The 18,221-nt window shown below is 36.8% G+C and overlaps 1 protein-coding gene across 1 annotated transcript in view; it reads right to left on the reverse strand.

Annotated features, from left to right (window-relative positions):
• ankrd28b (ankyrin repeat domain 28b) overlaps nucleotides 1-17,783 on the reverse strand; it is a 34,372-nt gene extending 16,589 nt beyond the window's left edge. Inside the window, exons 1-12 of the mRNA XM_073846759.1 lie at nucleotides 17,599-17,783; nucleotides 4,670-4,753; nucleotides 4,501-4,579; nucleotides 4,291-4,361; nucleotides 3,125-3,325; nucleotides 2,853-2,940; nucleotides 2,601-2,743; nucleotides 863-1,075; nucleotides 702-780; nucleotides 507-621; nucleotides 238-320; nucleotides 41-104 (exon numbers count right to left, since the gene is read on the reverse strand). Of these exons, the coding sequence (XP_073702860.1) occupies nucleotides 41-104; nucleotides 238-320; nucleotides 507-621; nucleotides 702-780; nucleotides 863-1,075; nucleotides 2,601-2,743; nucleotides 2,853-2,940; nucleotides 3,125-3,325; nucleotides 4,291-4,361; nucleotides 4,501-4,579; nucleotides 4,670-4,753; nucleotides 17,599-17,625 (1,247 nt within the window). The 5' untranslated portion in view covers nucleotides 17,626-17,783. The remainder of the gene's footprint in view (nucleotides 1-40; nucleotides 105-237; nucleotides 321-506; nucleotides 622-701; nucleotides 781-862; nucleotides 1,076-2,600; nucleotides 2,744-2,852; nucleotides 2,941-3,124; nucleotides 3,326-4,290; nucleotides 4,362-4,500; nucleotides 4,580-4,669; nucleotides 4,754-17,598) is intronic.
• Nucleotides 17,784-18,221: the final 438 nt, after the last annotated feature.

Below are 18,221 nucleotides of genomic sequence, written 5' to 3' on the forward strand. Positions count from 1 at the left end.
GTATATTTAATTAATAAAAAAAATAAATAAATCATCTCACCCGCCGGCAGCAGCAGCATGTAAACAGGTCCTTCCAAAGTCATCAGGGGTGTCTATATCAAAGCCTGGAAGACAGAGGTTTGCTTTATAAGGGTTTATCTCTATAAGGAAAATGGAACATTATTACACAGCAATAAATTATGTAATCCATGCACAAAAAGTGCACTGGCTGACTATCTGAACAGTGATACAGCTTACCAGATGACAGCAGCTTACGGCAGCAGTCTGAGAAGCCGCTAAGAGCAGCCAAATGCAGTGGAAACATGCCATGAACTCCCCTCCTAAGAGAAAGATCCAATGTTACAACCAGAGAGATGGGAGCATCTCACTATGTGTGCATGTGGGATCAATTACAACATTCTTGGGTTCTCAAAGAGGTTTAAATAATGAATTTTGCCTACATTTAGATTTCCAACAAAGCTGTTATATTCAGTAATTAACAAGCTCATGGGAATGGAAATTCTTACTTGGCGGTATCAGCTCCGTTAGTGATCAGTGTGTTGATGAGAAGCTCGTGTCCGTATCGAGCTGCGATGTGCAGGGGAGTATTCCCGTTCTTATCTTCACAGTCTATCTCAGCACCTATACACAAAAGAAACAAGACGCTGTCAGATACTGCAAGTTTGCACATCAGTAATAAAAATTCAAAAGTGAAGACTTACCGTTTTGAATAATCGCCTGAGATCTTGAGAACCTCCCATGGATTGCAGTCATATGCAGAGGGGTCTTACCGTCCTTACTCTGTATAAAGAATAAGCAACAATCAATTAACAGATTTAAGTGGTGATTTTTGTCACATGCACAGCCATAACAGAGATCCCACCTTGATATTGACATCGGCTCCATTTCCCACTAGCAGCTCAAGGCAGAGTGCTCCGTGCCGTGAGGCGGCGGTGAAGTGCAGGGGTGCGAAGCCCTTCTCGTTAACCTGGTTCACATTCGCGCCACACTCGATCAGCTCGTTCACGACCACGTCCTGACCGTTGTAGCATGCCACATGCAGCGGCGTGTTCCCATATGCGTTTGGCTCATTCATCTGTAAGCATGTCCAGTTCCAATAATGTCAGAGTAATGTCAGAATTTAAATTTTTTGGGTGAACTATCACTTTAAATGTCCAGTTCAAACATTAACATTGCAGTTTAATTACAAACCTGTCTAACAGAATATGTGACTGAATGAGATTAAACAGAGGAGTGCAACCAATTTAAGCATTGTGGTTCAGCCCAGTTAGCTATACGTGTTTTTCATAAGCACAGCAGTCTACTCTTTTAGTGCTTTTGAAGTGGATCTCTAGATGAAAAGGTTAGCATGATGCCGTCTGAACCATACTTGGACCAAACCACTCAAAAGAGTACAAATGCCTGTGAAAGCAAACCACGCTGTGAGTGATACATTTTATGTTCTTGTCAAATCAAACTAACTGCCATTTTGTTAATTTGACAAACTAAAAAGGAAAAATAAACTTGCTCACTGCCAAAATGGTTATCATCATCATTATGGCACTAGCTCTAATCAATATGAACAAGCACATAACTGAAGCATCTTTGCAACAATTGCCATTTAACTCTGTGAAAATACACAAAAAACATGCTGCCATGTTTTCACGAATTAAAACATCTCTCTGTTATTCATTAGCTAGAAGTCGAGGAGAAACCATAACATTGGTGTCATGAGATTGGTGTTATAAAGCTTAAAAAAAAGCTTATAAAGCCCATCATTTACTCACCCTCAAGGCATCATAGGTGACATAATTGGCGAATCCAATTATTAAAAGGTTACATTAAAAAATGCCCTGGCTTCTAGGAATCTATGCATTTTTCTATGAAAAATATCCATATTTAAAATGCTATAAATAGTTTCCTCTAGACAGCACTAAGTGCATGCTCCAGTGAGAAGTGACGAACGCGGAAGAGCAGAGGAGAGAGCAAAACGAAACACAAATTGGTCATGAAAAATGTGAGAATTTCAGCCAAGAGGAGGCTGCTTTTCTTTGCTAAAGTAAGGAAACTTTGCTTCCTTTGCTCCTGTAAACAAACATTGGTTCTCACGAGACTAACATATTCTCACCAGTGCATGCCCTACGCCGACATCCCACGTCATCTGCCTGGACTGTTAGCTCAAGCTAGAGAAAACAGTTCATAACCTTTTAAATGTGGATATTTTTCTTACAAAAACGCTTCAGTTCGCTAGAGGAGATCTTTATTCACCCCCTGGAGCTGCGTAAGGCACTTTTTTATTATGGGTGGATGCGCTTTATTGGACTTCTTTTGGACTGTTATATAAAAACACCTGCCCGCTACAATTATAAAGCTTGGAAGAGACAGGCCATTTTTTAATATAACCCTGATACCCTTATATTTTAATATAACTCTATTTAGATTTATCATATAAGCCTAGGATGCTTTGTGGGCAAGTAAATCATGGGGTTTTCATTTTTGGGTGAACTAACCATTTAAAGGCCATCATGATACTCACAATTCTGCAAAATCTATAAATGTACATATTCAATATCACCCAGCAGACATGCATTTGAAGAAAGCATGACAATGTGAACACTCACATCCACTCCTAGGTCCAGCAGATACTTGACTACACTGATCATCCCACTGGACGCTGCAGCATGGAGAGGTGTGTAAGCTTTCTTATCCTTACATGTCACCTCAGCACCATGAGACACCAGCAGTTTGACCACCTCCATGTGACCTTAGACACAGAAAAAAGGAAGGCTTGAGAATTTGAAAGTGTTTTGCATTTATAGATCCCCCATATGATTGTGCAAAGGGCTGGAAAACAAATAATCACTCTGTCTCACCCATGTATGCTGCCCAGTGGATTGCCCTTCTGTCCTTCTTATCAAACGCATTTATATTTGCTCCCCTGGATAGCAGTAACCTCACCATCTGACAAAAATATACAAAATATGCATACTTTACATTAATTAACCAATCCATGTGCAGTGTGTAAAAACACCTAAACTTAAATAATGATTAAGTACTCATCTCTCAATTGTACCTCGAAGTACTTTATAATTTCTGAACCATAATTTCAACAAGCCCACACATATGCAAATGGCTGTTCACTGACCTCCAGGTGGCCACTGAAGGCAGCGTGGTGCAGAGCTGTGCGCCCAGCCCGATCTGATACATTAACGTTGCTAAGCAGCGGCACCAAGGCCTCAGCACAGCGGACCGCCTTGTTAGCAGCTGCCACATGTAGAGGAGTCTGCCAGTTCTTATCGCGAGCGTTCACATCAGCAGAGTGCTTCAACAAAACCTGCACTGCCTCCTGCAAGACACAAGGTCACATGAAGAGACCAATTAATAACCTGAAGCATTACTTTTTTAATTGTGTTCCCTTAATTTGTGGTTGCATACTTTCACAACTTTAAGTCACAAACTGTTATTTAACACATAAGCCCAAGTCAAAAATATCAGTGCCTAAAGTTTTAGATAGAAGGTTTTTGCCCGGTTTTATTAGGGTAAATTTAAGACCTTTTAAAAGACCAAGTAAAGATATATATCAATATGTTCTCTTAAAGGATTAGTTATTTTCCAGAATAAAACCCCATGTTAACCAAAATGTTCATGTCTTTCTGTCTTTAGTCGCATAGAAAAGAAGACTTTTGAATTAAACATTCCAGTACTTTTCTCCATATAGTGGACTTCAATGGGGATCAGTGAGTTGAAGCTTCAAAGAGGGTCAAAGGGCTTACAGGATCCCAGCCAAAAAATAATGGTCTTATCTAGTGAAACGATTAGTCATTTTCCTAAAAAATTAAAGATGTTTATACTTTTCATCCACAATTTTTTTTTTTTTTTGCAATGCATGCATGTTTTAAAGACTTTCTGCTCTGAAAGACCTTTTTAAGACTTGTATGTGTCTAACAGGAGCATTTATGTTACATGTTATATTGATTTGATTTATTCCTTTGCTCATATTTTTTCCCTTATTTTATTAAGGTTCACTTTAATAATTGGTACATGCAATACTTAGGTAATTTACTTGAACACTTGTAGGCTACATTTTATTATATTTTGCATTATATTTAATTTAAACTGTAGATGTTTATATAATTACAATTTTCAAAAAAAAAAAAAAAAAATCCATATTAGCTTTTGCTGTGATGTCAAAACTTGTCTCTCAGTTTTAGCATTGACCATAGAAATTGTTATTGTGACAATTCTGTTCTTCAGGAAACAGAGTTTAGGCAAAACCTACAGAATCCATGTGTGTGTCTGTGGTTGTAATACCTCGCTGCAGGATGCCACGGCGCGGTGCAGAGGAGTCAGCCATTTGTTGTCTTTGGCATTCACCCTCGCCCCTACATCACAAGCAAAACATGAATAACAGTATAACAATACATCAAAGCCACATCTGAAGACACCTGGAATCAAAGGGAGGAGATACGAGAAGCTTCAGAAAATGCGTTTCATTCTGATGAATATTCCAGATGAATTTACCCGATAAAATCAAGAGCTCTATAATCTCAGCATCTCCTAGGTAAGCAGCTGCGTGCAGCGGTGTCCTTTTTTCATTGTCCTGAAAGAAAGAAAGAAAGAGTTTCTTTATTATAAATCGAATCAATTACAGGAATGACAAAATTGTTGTTGTTGTTTTTTTTAATCTTACTTGTACATTCACATCCTCTTTCTTAAAAATGAGAGAGCGTACTTCATCCGGATCAACATTAAAAATAGCTTTTAGCAGGGCAGGCTGAAAGACAGAGACACAAACATTAAGTCACACAACTTATACTGAGAAAAATGGCACAGTCCAAATCTGAACTGTGACCTGGGATGTGTCCTGAAACGCAAAGTCTGCTATAATGTTTGCAATAACTGGGTAAAAACATGGTTGAATCTCTTCCCCGAAGACTTCTGACAGAAAACTAAAGCAACAACACCTTGAGGTAGTGTTGTCATGAGACTGCCTGCGTATTGCTTATGTAAGTGCATCCTCAAGAGTGATTCTAAATAAAACCAGCCTCTGCCTCTTCGCTTTGTCTTTTTGAGCTGCAGTGCAAATTGACACTTCATTCTTTAATCACTCGTCAATTTTCGTTCCCTTACAATGATTTTAAAGAAAACATGCTTTCATTCTGGTAAACAAACATTTGTGTTATAACGAAGAGATTATAATAAGGTTGAGCTTTGTTTCTTCAGGGCTCTAGTCTCATTCTTCCCACTGGACGCTCATTTGTGACTAACTTTCTCAGTCGGTCAGAGGAGCACATAATTTGGTTGCTTTTTTTTTTGCTACAACATTAATTAATGCATGCTGATTAACTTTTATCATAGTGGTAACGAAAGTGGTTAACCCTCAACCTGTTCTTTTTCATCAGCAGTGTTATTTTTGGTTTGAATTTTGTGAACGGGAGTTTCTCTTTTGCTCAGGATTTCACTTTTTTTGCGATCTTGTCACGTTTTACAAGAAAAGATAATTGTCTGTTTTTCTTACATTTATACACCTTTCACTTTTTAAGACTAAAACAAAAGATGTATTCATTGGTATTCCTAATTAAAATCACAACAACAATAAAACAGACTACAATGACAACTAGCTTACATAATGTTTGTTAACAAAAACAAAGATTAAGCACGGCTTACATGCTGTATTATATAACTAATAAATGACAGAACATTTAGCAACCACTGAGGAATCAAATAAAAAAAATTAAGGGTGCAAATTAAACAATGCATATTCTTCACTGTGTAAATTAAATATATACAGTATTTCTTATTAAAGTTACAAAAGTGATTTAATCAAGAGTATAGGGCACTATGAAATTCGTTTTTTTTCCCTCCAAATTTCGTTTTAATTTTTCTGGATTCTGTTTTTTTCCCCCCCGTTTAAATTTTTCTTGACTCCTTTTTAATGGTTAAATCATGAAACTTTATGAAAAGTTGTTGTGTATTTAAAAATTTCTGGTTATCAAATGATAACATAAAACATTAATTCCATTTATCTTTTACTTATTAAAAATAGCATATTTTTCGGCCAACAAATGGGATTTACTATTCAAATTAAAATGTTGCTTGATTATACCCTATAAAATAATGTTTGTTTCATTTTAGTAGTAGTTTTAGTAGAACGAGAGAAATATTATTTCTGGCACAATGTCTTAAAGTTAAACCAGACTTTTATTGTGATGGGTTGCCGTGACTATCTTTACAGTTCTGTATGTATATGAACGGTCAAATGCTCAAAGTGACTCTCAGGGCAGTTCTGGAGATGTTGTTCATGTATTTATGTCCTCATTTAGTGAGTCGGCAGAGACACGCGAAACATGCAGGATTCATATTAAAATGGCATTTTTGCGGCTTAATATTTACAGATACTAGTCCATATCATGGTTTGATTTGTGAAGTGTAATGATCTACTTTTGATTAATTCATCCAAACTTTGACCAATTCCGTGACATTCCGCATTATTTAGTAAATTCTGTTAGCCTGGGTGTCCCCATACTGCCTTGCGCAGCGCGATTTTATTCACGCTTCTAGTCAGTCTGGAAACCATGGACCTAATTTTCACCTAAGATAGGGAACCAATCACAGAACGGGGAGGGAGCAGCAAGACGATGACACCTTCTATGCGACTCACCTTAGCAGTTGGTTATTAACTTAGCTTATCGTTAGCATAAGCGGCTAACGCTAATATGCTGGGCCTTAGAACGATTTTGAGCTATTATACTTTAGCTGTTGCGGCACGGCAACTGTCGCGTCCGGTGTAGACACGGTGTATAGTGTTCTAAGTTGTTTAGAACGCAAGTTTATTTTGAATAAAGAGCAACTTTTGGCGTTCGCTCCACATACGTCATCCGGTATAATTGAAACGATTGGCTATGAGCTACGCACAGGCGCATTTGATAGACATTCGTATCGCCCAATAAAAGGCTCTGGGCATTCGTAAACCACGCCTCAAATACGAGAAAATGAACATGTGGTTCCCAGACCACGAATCATGACGAAGTCATAACGTGGTCTGGTGATAGCCAGGCTAAAATTCTGTTATTACGACTGGATTTCGCATTTCCGTTTCCATTGCGGAAATCATAGGGCACTAAGAGTAGTAAGAGATTTTCTCTCTTTTGTTGTTTGATTAACATGAACGACAGACAGCAGGAATATCAGATTACTGTCACTTTAAGAGCTGCCCAGATCCAATATACTGTTACAGGTGTGTTATCTTTCTCAGCTGTTTGCTTTCACTTAAGACCTGAATTACTGTGTTTATGACAATACTTGCAAAGACAGGCATTTTGATGCATACAAGTGCGTGTATTTAAAAACAACTCAGTTCAATACTCCAGCGCTTTATAAGCAGCACCGTCTTTACGTGCACGTGCCTCTCCCAACAGCGCTCAGAAACTGTCTTAGACAGCGCACGCATATAGCGAAATGAGTTGAGCTGCTGATTGCATTTCAACGGTATAAAATCACTTGTTTTTAAACCGCAATTCGAATAGCAAATTATATGTTTGTTTTTTTGTGACCACATAGCACAGCAACATCATGCGAGCCTCTAACCCTGATAGAGATAATAGGCGAAAGTCTCTAGCGGTTAGGGCTGGGCGTTATTTCCCATTTTATCGATTAATTAGAATTTAATGTTTTGCCATGATTTTTTTTTTTTTAAGAAATTGAGGAATCACCATTTTGAATAGTAATAGAATTAGACCTCCAGGGCTTTTAAGATGTAGGTGACTTAGTTTCTTCAGTAGAACACAAACAAAGATTTTTAACTCAAACCGCTGCAGTCTGTCAGTCATATAATGGCAGTTTATGGGATCCACAGCTTTGAGAGTCAAAAAACATACAAAACCAAATTAAACCCTGTGGCTTGTGACAATACATTGAGGTCTTAACACATGAAACAATCAGTCTGTGCAAGACACTGAACAGTATTTATATCATTTTTTTTTTTACCTCTGATCCACCGCAATGTCCAACTGTCCTGACCGTGTTCACAACAGCTGGCGTGTGATGCGCCAACGTGCTCTGACATAGTAGACAAATGCATGGAAGCGATCTGTAGCGCGTATACGTCACTCATTGTTTACACAGAAAGATTGTGGGTACGACGGCCACTCAAAATGGTAATTACTTGTGCTTATCCTGATTGTTGCAACAGATTAAAAACTAAAAGATTATGTTTGCTTGTGGAAACTCATCCGGAGTGTTGACTTTTCATCGACTCCGAACTGTTGAGCCTGATTGACTGAAGTTATGGTTGCTAGCTCTTTGTCATGCACCGGCTGTTGTGAACGCTAGGCTTGGGCGGTATTACGGTAATATGGTATACCGCGGGATCTAAAAATAGCAACGGTTTCAGTTTCAATACCGTTATACCGTCATAAAAGAATGCACTTATATAGGAGACAAGGATTAAATATTAAATATAATTTATTTAATGCCTAAAAATGCGTAGTGATGCGCGGATGGTGGTTATATCCGAGGGTCGGGTGGGTCGGGTAATAAAAAAATGCATTCTGATTACTTGCGAGTGGATGAGATAAATCAATAATGATGCTAATATTAACTACATTTTCTAAAACATGAACGTGTTTTATGTACTTTTTTCATCAGGCAGACGATTTCATTTGTGTAAATTTTGTAGAAACGGTGACATTCCCTACAAAGTTTGAAGGGAGTTATGCCTGTGCTAATGAGCACGGCAATGCAGTGCTCGGCTTCGCGTTTACCCACTTCTCTGATGCGTATCATTCCAAAATCATGACAGTCCACCGCACGAATAGCTAATTCAATCACATTAATAAATTGAAATATTCCCTAAAAACACCCAGTAAAGACAGCGATGTGGTCAGGACCGTGGCGCCTTCTTTTGAAATATATTTGACGATGTGCCTAATGCGCCCGCTGTGTCCACAGATGCTGCCTGTTCATTCATACGCGAGAGCATGTCAGGCTAGGCACGCAGTGGTATAATAATAATTATTATTGATTATTTGAATCAGTAGATTATAACAAAAACAATACCTTAAAAATGAAAAGCAGCAGATTTTTACCATCAGACATTTCTTAAACTGGTGAACCCCTGTAAACTTCAGTCCAGGCATGCGTTTGAATAGTAAGTTCAGAACGGCTCTAATACAGAGAAAACCCGACCGATTTTGTCAGAGATTGCGGAGAGTCGCATCCAGATGTCAGTTATTCTTTTCTGCTTGGATTTGGCTTAAAATCATGAGTGATAGGCTAAATATAAATGTGCAGCGATGTGCAGATCAGCTGAATCAATCTGCTGTTAAAAATGAACCATCCGTTTCATCAGGATTACAATAGGCTAAGTGTAATATGACGATCAGGTGCAGTTATCTAAATCAGAGAAAAATATAGGAGCGGGTGGATAATTTATTTGAAGTCATCAAGTGATAGCGTGGAGGAGAAAGAGAGAGATGGCGAGTCACGCACCAAGTGTGCGCATCAAATATTCGGTGTTTCACGACACCAGTTCAAAACAACATTCGCAAACAGCGTCACAATCTATTTCTTCCATTTAAACTAAATATAAATGCTATGTATTTTTGTGCGTCCTCTATAAGCACCGTTTAGGAGTAGTGCGTGTGCATTTTGCCTGAGGGAACCCCGGTGTATGACGTAAGAGGGAACCCGTGATGAATCAAACATCAAATAAAGCGTAATGACAGGGGGGAAAGAAATGAGTCATTAGGTGCCATATTCAATATAGCTGCATTTTTGAGATCCCTAATCAGTTAAATAGCCGACGTTATCACTCGGTTACGTCATTGACAACTGCCCTACATTGTTGAACTAATGTGGTTAAAACGATGGAGATGCGACTGTGTTCGGGAAACACTCGTGAGCTAGTTCGTTTCCACAACAATCCATCGTACTATGGAGGTTAACCAGCGAGTTATGTCGTTCTACGGGAAACGCACCCCAGGATGTTTATGTTAATTTTATTCTGTTTGACTGTTGTATTTGCCCCTTTTTTTTTTACTGCTATTTGTTGTTAATAAAAGTTGTCAACATTGTTGTAGTGTTTGGTATTCAGTTTCTTAACGGTATAGGCACAAGCCAACAGTTTGGTGACGCTGTCTGAGCCTTACGTCATTTTTTTATTTTTTATTCACGGTAATACCGTATACCGGGGTAAAATAGGGAGAAGGTTTGACGGTATCAAAATTTGGATACCGCCCAAGCCTAGTGAACGCGCTCAGGACAGTTGGACATTGCGGTGGATCAGAAGTTAAAAAAAATTATATAAATACTGTTCAGTTTCTTGCATAGACTGACTGACTCTCAAAGCTGTGGGTCCCATTGACTGCCATTATATGACTGACAGACTGCAATGGTTTAAAATAATCGTTTGTGTTCTACTGAAGAAACAAAGTCACCTACATCTTGGATGCCCTGGGGGTAAGCAGATAAACATCATATTTTCATTATTGGCTAAAATATCCCTTTTAAAAAAAACACACAAAAAAACAAACAAAAACAGTCAAACGTTCCTAAAAAATAAATTAATAAAAATCGAGATTTTTATTTTTTGACATATTGCCCAGCCCTACTAGTGGTTAACAATTTTTTACTGGTTAATCATGTCTACCAGTATACTGCCCACCCTTACACACCATATTAAATAGAGGTCGACCGATATTGGTTTTTACCGATAGCTAGGTTGGACCACACTGTCCGATACCGATTAATTAACCGATAGTTTTTGAAAATGGATACTGAAAGGCAACTAAAATAGTGCTCTACTATTTTTAAAAAAGTACTAAACCATACTTTGTAAATTAATAAAAATTAATATTAATTAGATATTGATCATTAAAGTTATTTCATAGTTCATTAATGTTAACACAACAAACTTCAAAATTTAACAATATATCAGTAAATGTTGAAATTAACACACTCTAACAAGAAACAACACTTCTATTCTACAGCTTTCATCAATCTTAGTTGATGTTACAAATGGGCTCATTGTAAAGGGGTGGGAATCTTTACATTTCAACAATATGTAAAATTGCAGTTTCTATGCCTTTTGTTTATATTTGGAATATCTGTATGTCAGTACTGCCATCTTAAAATTAAGGTTCAATTTAATTACATTTTATATCAAATTTATTTCGTGCAAAATTTACTTTATTATATAAGCAGGCTACTTTTTAAAACAATAGACAGTAACATAAACAGTGGCTGCTTTAACAGGCTTCAATGAATGCACATAACTGACTGCTTCTACTGTACATCAGTTTCGTATAAAAGTATTCGAAAATGCAAGTGCATTTAACCGCATCTGCAATCAAGCTTTTTAGGACGAACAAACAAAGCGCAAGTGAAAGTCTGTCAGTGCGCGAGTTTCGTGCATCTAATAGTACTGCATTACAAACGGCATAAATGAAGGCATATCTAAAGTAAAACTGCAGGAGGAAGCACACACTGTCAGGCAATGCGCACGTGTCTCACAGTGCAAATTCTGTGCAATGAAGCCAGCCACGTCTCTAGTGCGCACACGTGCCATATGCGGGGAAAACACAACCTCATTAAAGAGAGGATTGAGATGCATTGGAGAATCCATTTTTCACCCACCCTTAATGAAACCGCGTTGCGCGGACAACTGGCAGGTATCACACACACACAGGACGCGTTGCGTGTAGTTCAAGCGGAAGTCTAAAAAAGTTTATTTAATCACCAAACGGGCAAATGTTTACTTAAAGAATTATCAAAAAGGCGGCAAAGATTAGTTTAAAGAACAGATCAAACGAAAAGAGAAAGAGCGATATATTGTTGTAGTAGCCAAGATTTTTTTTCTGTTTTACAATATGTTTAAATATTATTTGTTTGTGTTTTGTTTCAGTTCAATATGTTTATTACGAAAGAAGTTTGTGTAATTTGTAAATGTCATAAAGGACGTGGTATGAATTGGACGGCAATATGCCGGGAAAATTGGAGAGGGTCCGACAATTTTTTGACCACTTCGTACGTTTTTATTTGTGGAAAATCCCTTCCTAAACGAATTTCGTTTTGTTTAATTTTTATCTTAATTTTTAATACATATTTTTGTTGATCAGTTATTAAAATCAAATAAGAACAAGGAAAACTGGCATTGTGAACAAAGTGCATAACTACCATGCTTCCACGGCCTGAAGAAAAGGCTATAACATAAATTATAGCTCTATATGAAGCACACAGACTTTATTAGAGCTACAGAAATACAAACATTTTGCTTAAATGCACAATACTCAATCTTCCAGCCCAGGGTCAAGTCTTTATGAACATTAACAAAGATTTGGGACAGATATGATGTAATGTAAAACTATGAATGGCGCGCTGTGGCGCAGCAGGATTTCTGTCAGCTAAATAAACAGTTTGCTTTCTCGCGTTACGTCTTTAAATCTGCAACTTTGCTGGCTAACAATATGACCAGCTTGATATAAACCAATGTAAATATATGGTAACAATCCTGACATTAAGCATTGGTGTTGGACTTAACCCCTCATACTCTATGACAGCGGAGCAGAGTGTGAGTCGCTTCAGCAAAGAACGCAACCCGGAAAAACTATCGGCAAAAAAGTTCCGCCAATCAACTATCGGTGCCGATTAATCGGCAAAACCGATACATCGGTCGACCTCTAATATTAAAAATCTACACCTTCACACAGTGACTAAACCAAACTCTACTTGAGGAACAATTAAAACCATAATCAGATCCTTATTCCTGAAAAATGCGGTACATTTTTAACAAGGAGGAACAGTTGTTTTAAATGTAGAGGAGAATCCCAACCAGTGAAGAAGCTCAAAATGATAGATTCAAAAATTATGTTCATCATTAACTGAAAGATGGATGCAAAACTTGGAGAGAGCAGATGGTGCAGACAGAGCAGATCTGCTTCAAACCGGCACGAGTTAATGCTGGACGCCACTGTACCTCCCAGCAGCAAAGCTTGTGCTACTGGTTTATCAAGGACAAAGTTAATTTTACATTCATCAATAAATATTTAGCCAGCTTCAACAAACAAAAAGAATGCCAGTTCCAACAGGTGACAAAGAAAGCCAAATAAAACCATGAGTGAATCTATAAAAGAAAACCACTGACAGCAGTTCTTCTCTGCAAAGACCCATTTCCTTAAGTATCTCTATAGTTCTTCCATACTTTATCATCACTTTCAACAAAACAGGAGTTGAGAACAATGCACATTTCTTCCGCATCTCCTGCAGTACAGGATTGCTGTGACTCATGGGAAGTATGTGCACTATGCCCGAGTTACAGGAAGTGTTCAGTCACACATTCTTGAGTGTTGTGAAATGGGATGCAGAAAATTCTGATAACAGCCAAGTGTTAATTTGCCTCAGGTTTCGCACCACGCACTGCCCTTGAGAACAACAGCGTCGGCAAGGCATTCAAATTACATGCGCAATATACAGGTTTGGAGATTTCGTAAATCGCAGGTCATGTTAGATAGTATAATTTTAATGTTTTTTTTATTTTTATTGTTGTTATTTTATCATTCATCTCACTAATCACTAATACAAAAAACAAGTCAACACAATATGTAGAGTTCATCAACCCAAATCTCCACTAGCTCATCTAAACCAGTTAGTCTCAGTTGAGGTTATCAGCGGAAGGACAAGCTCAAACTGAGAGTCGTGAGAACGTAACAAGTGAACGCTTGTGCTTGAAGAAAGCTTCGTTTGAAAAGACTCCTTCAGTGGCTCTAAGCCGAGACAAGGCTCTATTTGTCACATGTGGCCTGCGCTTTACTGCATGCATACGGGGTGTAATCGTCTATTCAAGCGATGCGATCGTGTTCGGTCTGCTTTAACGAGCTCCTCTAGTTAATGCCATCACCATGGAGATGAGCTCTTCTGTATCTACTCGTCCTTCCTAACTGGAGACTGCACACACCGAGTGATGTAAACAGGTGTAGGGTGTACAAACACTAAAACAACATGATACTGAACTCTCCTTCTGTTGCTGCAGGTCAACTTGGAGAACAACAAACTGGTATGCCAAGGTCATGGGTTTGAATTGCAGTGAACACCTGGAATGAACTGCAAGTGCATAAGCAGGGCTCAATAAAACAATAAAAACTATTAAAAAATGCCCTGATGGCCTGAATGAGATTCAGGACAGTTGCTGTCACAAACGCTTTTCATTTTCACTTTGAGAACAATAATTTACACAATGTACTCAGCCCCTTGTCATCCAAGATGTTCATGTCTTTCTTTCTTCAGTCGTAAAGAAATGGTGTTTTTGAGGAAAACATTTCAGGATTTCTCTCCATATAATGGACTTCTATGGTGCCCCCGAGTTTGAACATCCGAAATGCAGTTTAAATGCAGCTTCAAAGGGCTCTAAATGATCCCAGCCGAGGAAGAAGGGTCTTATCTAGTGAAAAGATTGGTTATTTTCTAAAAACATTTACAACTTATATACTTTTTAATCTCAAATGCTCGTCTTGCCGAGCTAGACAAGACAAGCACTGAGGTTAAAAAGTATATAATTTTTTTTTTTTTTTTAGAAAATAACCCATCGTTTTGCTAGATAAGACCCTTCTTTCCACGGCTGTGATCGTTTAGAGCCCTTTGAAGCTACATTTTGGAAGTTCAAACTCCATAGAAGTCCATTATATCCTGAAATCCTGAAATGTTTTACTCAAAAAAAACTAAATTTCCTTATGACTGAAGAAAGACAGACATGAACATCTTGAATGACAAGGGGGTGAGTACATTATCTGTAAATTTTTGTTCTGAAAGTGAACTACTCTTTTAAGTTAACAATAACAGTTTGGAAAGAAATCCATGTGTATTGGCAATTCTACAGAATTGGTTCAAAGTCAGAATTGGAAATGTTCTTTTTCCACAAATGTGGTTATGTATGCAAATATAATATCCAAGGTAGACATTTCTAGTAATTGTGCAATTAATTCTCATATTGTATTTTCAGAAAGTTTTGGAATATTTGCCCTCTCCCTAAATTTGTCACAGTAATATATAATTTATATTTATATTATTGACCTATAAAGATTTTGCTTACATATTCCTTGTAAATATATATTTTTTCTATTTTATTAACAGGTTTTCAGAGATATATCAATAACGTTTACAATTTTAACAATACTTCAAATGTGATTTGAGACTTATTGTATTTTGCATCCAGTTTTTCTTTGTAAAAAAAAAAACTGATTTCAAACTTAAGGATTTATTAGCTTGAATATACACTGAACCAAAAACTATCATAACATCTTAGTTGATTATTCAGTATACTTTATTTTTGACAAAACATCCCATGTCATGACTGCACATTTTCAGTAGTGACAGTAATGTTTTGATAGCAACAACATCACATTACAGAATTTTAACCCACATACTACAACATACTACAATACTACATTTAAAGGATTATATGTAGCTTTTTGTTACAACAATTATGACATGTTTCAGTCATGACTGTTACGGTTGTGGCAATTTTATAGAATGACACACAAAAAACCAAAGATGACACTACCGAAACTTCACCTACCGAACCTAGCTCAAAGATGTTAATCAGCACATGGTTAGCTAGAACAGTTTTGAACAGTTGTACACACATAAAAACTAAATGTTATGGAATAACTCCCCATAAAACTGTCTAATTATAGAAAAATTATGTTTGGTAGTGACATTCCCTGAAGTTACAAACAGAGTTTTCATACTATTGAACACATTTACCTCAAAATGATGGGACCTATCTACTCACACTTTGAGCCAAGAGAGAGAGTGACACATGAATATTTCCTAATCATAAATGTAGGGGTGTAGTTAAAACCAGTCTCAGCCATTGGACTAAAACATGCACTGTTTTGGTAGTGACAAATGCGGGACACTTTTTTTTTTTTTTTTACATAAAGTTTCAAATATAATATAAAATAAATATATATTTATATTTATTAAAAAGATGTTTTAAGAACAACAATGTAATAAATTGCAAAAAATATTATTTTCATTATTCAGGGTTCAGGACAGCTACCTCCCCAATTGAAAGCATTTTATATATATTAAGCTAACTGATATTTTAAATATTGTTGTGGGTTTCAATAGATACATGCACTGTTTTGGTAGTTTCAAGAAAATGCGGGACACTTTTTTTTTTTCATAAAGTTTCATAATTTACAAATAAAATTTAAATAAATATATATTTTTTTAACTTCACTTTAAAAAAAAAGATGTTTTAAAAACAACAATGGAATAAATTGCATTATTCAGGTAAGCCACCTCTCTAATTGAAAGCATTTTATATATATTAAGCTCACTGATATTTTAAATATTGTTGTGGGTTTTAATAGATATTAAAAGGATTTTAGTAGATATTAAAATATCTACTTGCTGATCTGTCCTAGATATTTTAGTAAACACCTAAGATTTGAATACTTAAATGGTTTTAAATGTGTTTTTTGGTTGTGGGACGGCAGTTTGCACCCATATACCTCAAGTTAACTTCATATGGCTTTTTCTGTGGTATTAAAATTGCTATTGAAAAATAATTTTAAAAAATGGTGACATAACCTTATTCATTAAATTTTTTACTATTAAAACGTATTAGGTTCAGTAGGAAAAAACCCTAACGATCAGTCCTAATAAACATCCATCAAATACATACATGAAATCGCTTGCGTTATTCCAAGGAAAATAAGAAATTATACACATATAAATATGCTAAATGACAACATCTCAGAAAAAAAAAACTGCAGTGTAGACATAAAAGTAGAAATGCTCCACATGCCTCAACATTTAGTTATCCTGAGAGAGTAAAGTATGTGACAGGTGAAATCAAATAAAACCCCTTTGGCAAAGTCATCATTACAAAGGTCAAATGTCCAAAATATTTGATATCTTTAGCCCACTTGTAAGGTCTCACTATTCTTGAATCTCCTTTATACTAGACACATCTCATATGTAAAGCAGTAAAGTTTACATAACATTTACTTTGACTAATATGACCTGAATGGGTTTGTACATCACTAACAGGCGACCATTACACCTGTCGTGCACTCAGCGAAGTTGTCAGCTAATAAAGACTGACGTTAAAGTTATAATTTCATATGACTCTCAAATTCAAATCCATAAACAAAACTATTTAATCAAAACCATCTCTCAGATATCTGTTTTTTCATACTCAGCAATACAAAAAGATGTTATCCATCTAACGTTAATCTTACAAGACCAACTGTTGCCCAAGCCTAAACACAACAAGTACGCAAAAGTCTTACGCGATTTATTTATTACTTAACTGGTTATTAAAAACAAATAGTGTACACTTGATTGGTCACAACCCGTTATATTAAAATCGTGGGTCGCGCACATTTAGCTTAGCAACTATTAGCTACATTCCTTCTGCACGACATGACAAATACCTATAAAATACGTTTCGCTCTCTTTTTTGCTTATTCCATAACGTAACACGTATTTGTCCTTTTAAACGGCTTTAGTTAAATGACTTTGGACAGTTTAATCGTCTGTGAGGTTTCTGGGTAGTTCACTAGCGTGTTAGCACTCATTAGCCTAACTCGGCTAGCTGTTTCAGACATCACTCACCTGGTCTCTAATTTTGAGAACCACCATGTTTCGATGCTCTCTTTGGCTCTCATGCAGAATTAAACCGAAATTATTCACCACCACCACTTGAATGCTGATGTTTTGTTGTCGGTAATTCTAACGTTTCCAGTAGGCCTGGGGTTTCCTACTTGCCACTGATGAGCAGGGGAGAAAACTCCATAACATTACCGCCACTGCTGCCTCGCAAGGAACACGGACGGTGATTGGCTAGAGAGGGGTTTGAGCGAGAGTAAAGAGAACGATGATTGGTTAATAGCCAGATGGGGGAGATGCTTGGTTGTGAACTAGACCGTTGTTGTATGTGTGTGCGTTTCAGAGCAGTAAAGAAAGAAGTATGTGTTTCTCTATTGCAAAGTGACTTCCACTTCACTTTGTTGAGTACATAATTTAAAGTGATGGTTCATGGAGATTATATTAGGGCTACACAGTTGTCTCTAACAGTTTCTGTTTGTATTAGTCCTAGAAAATACTTTAATAAGATTAAGGTGCGGGAGTTTCAGCACTTTTTGATGCCAAGGAACCCAAATATGATGATTATAATATGATATACCCTTTTTCTAAAATATAATGACAGCCCTATTTATATTTTGTGAGAGAAAAAA

Source organism: Garra rufa, chromosome 9, assembly GCF_049309525.1.
Source record: "Garra rufa chromosome 9, GarRuf1.0, whole genome shotgun sequence".
NCBI classification, from domain to species: domain Eukaryota; kingdom Metazoa; phylum Chordata; class Actinopteri; order Cypriniformes; family Cyprinidae; genus Garra; species Garra rufa.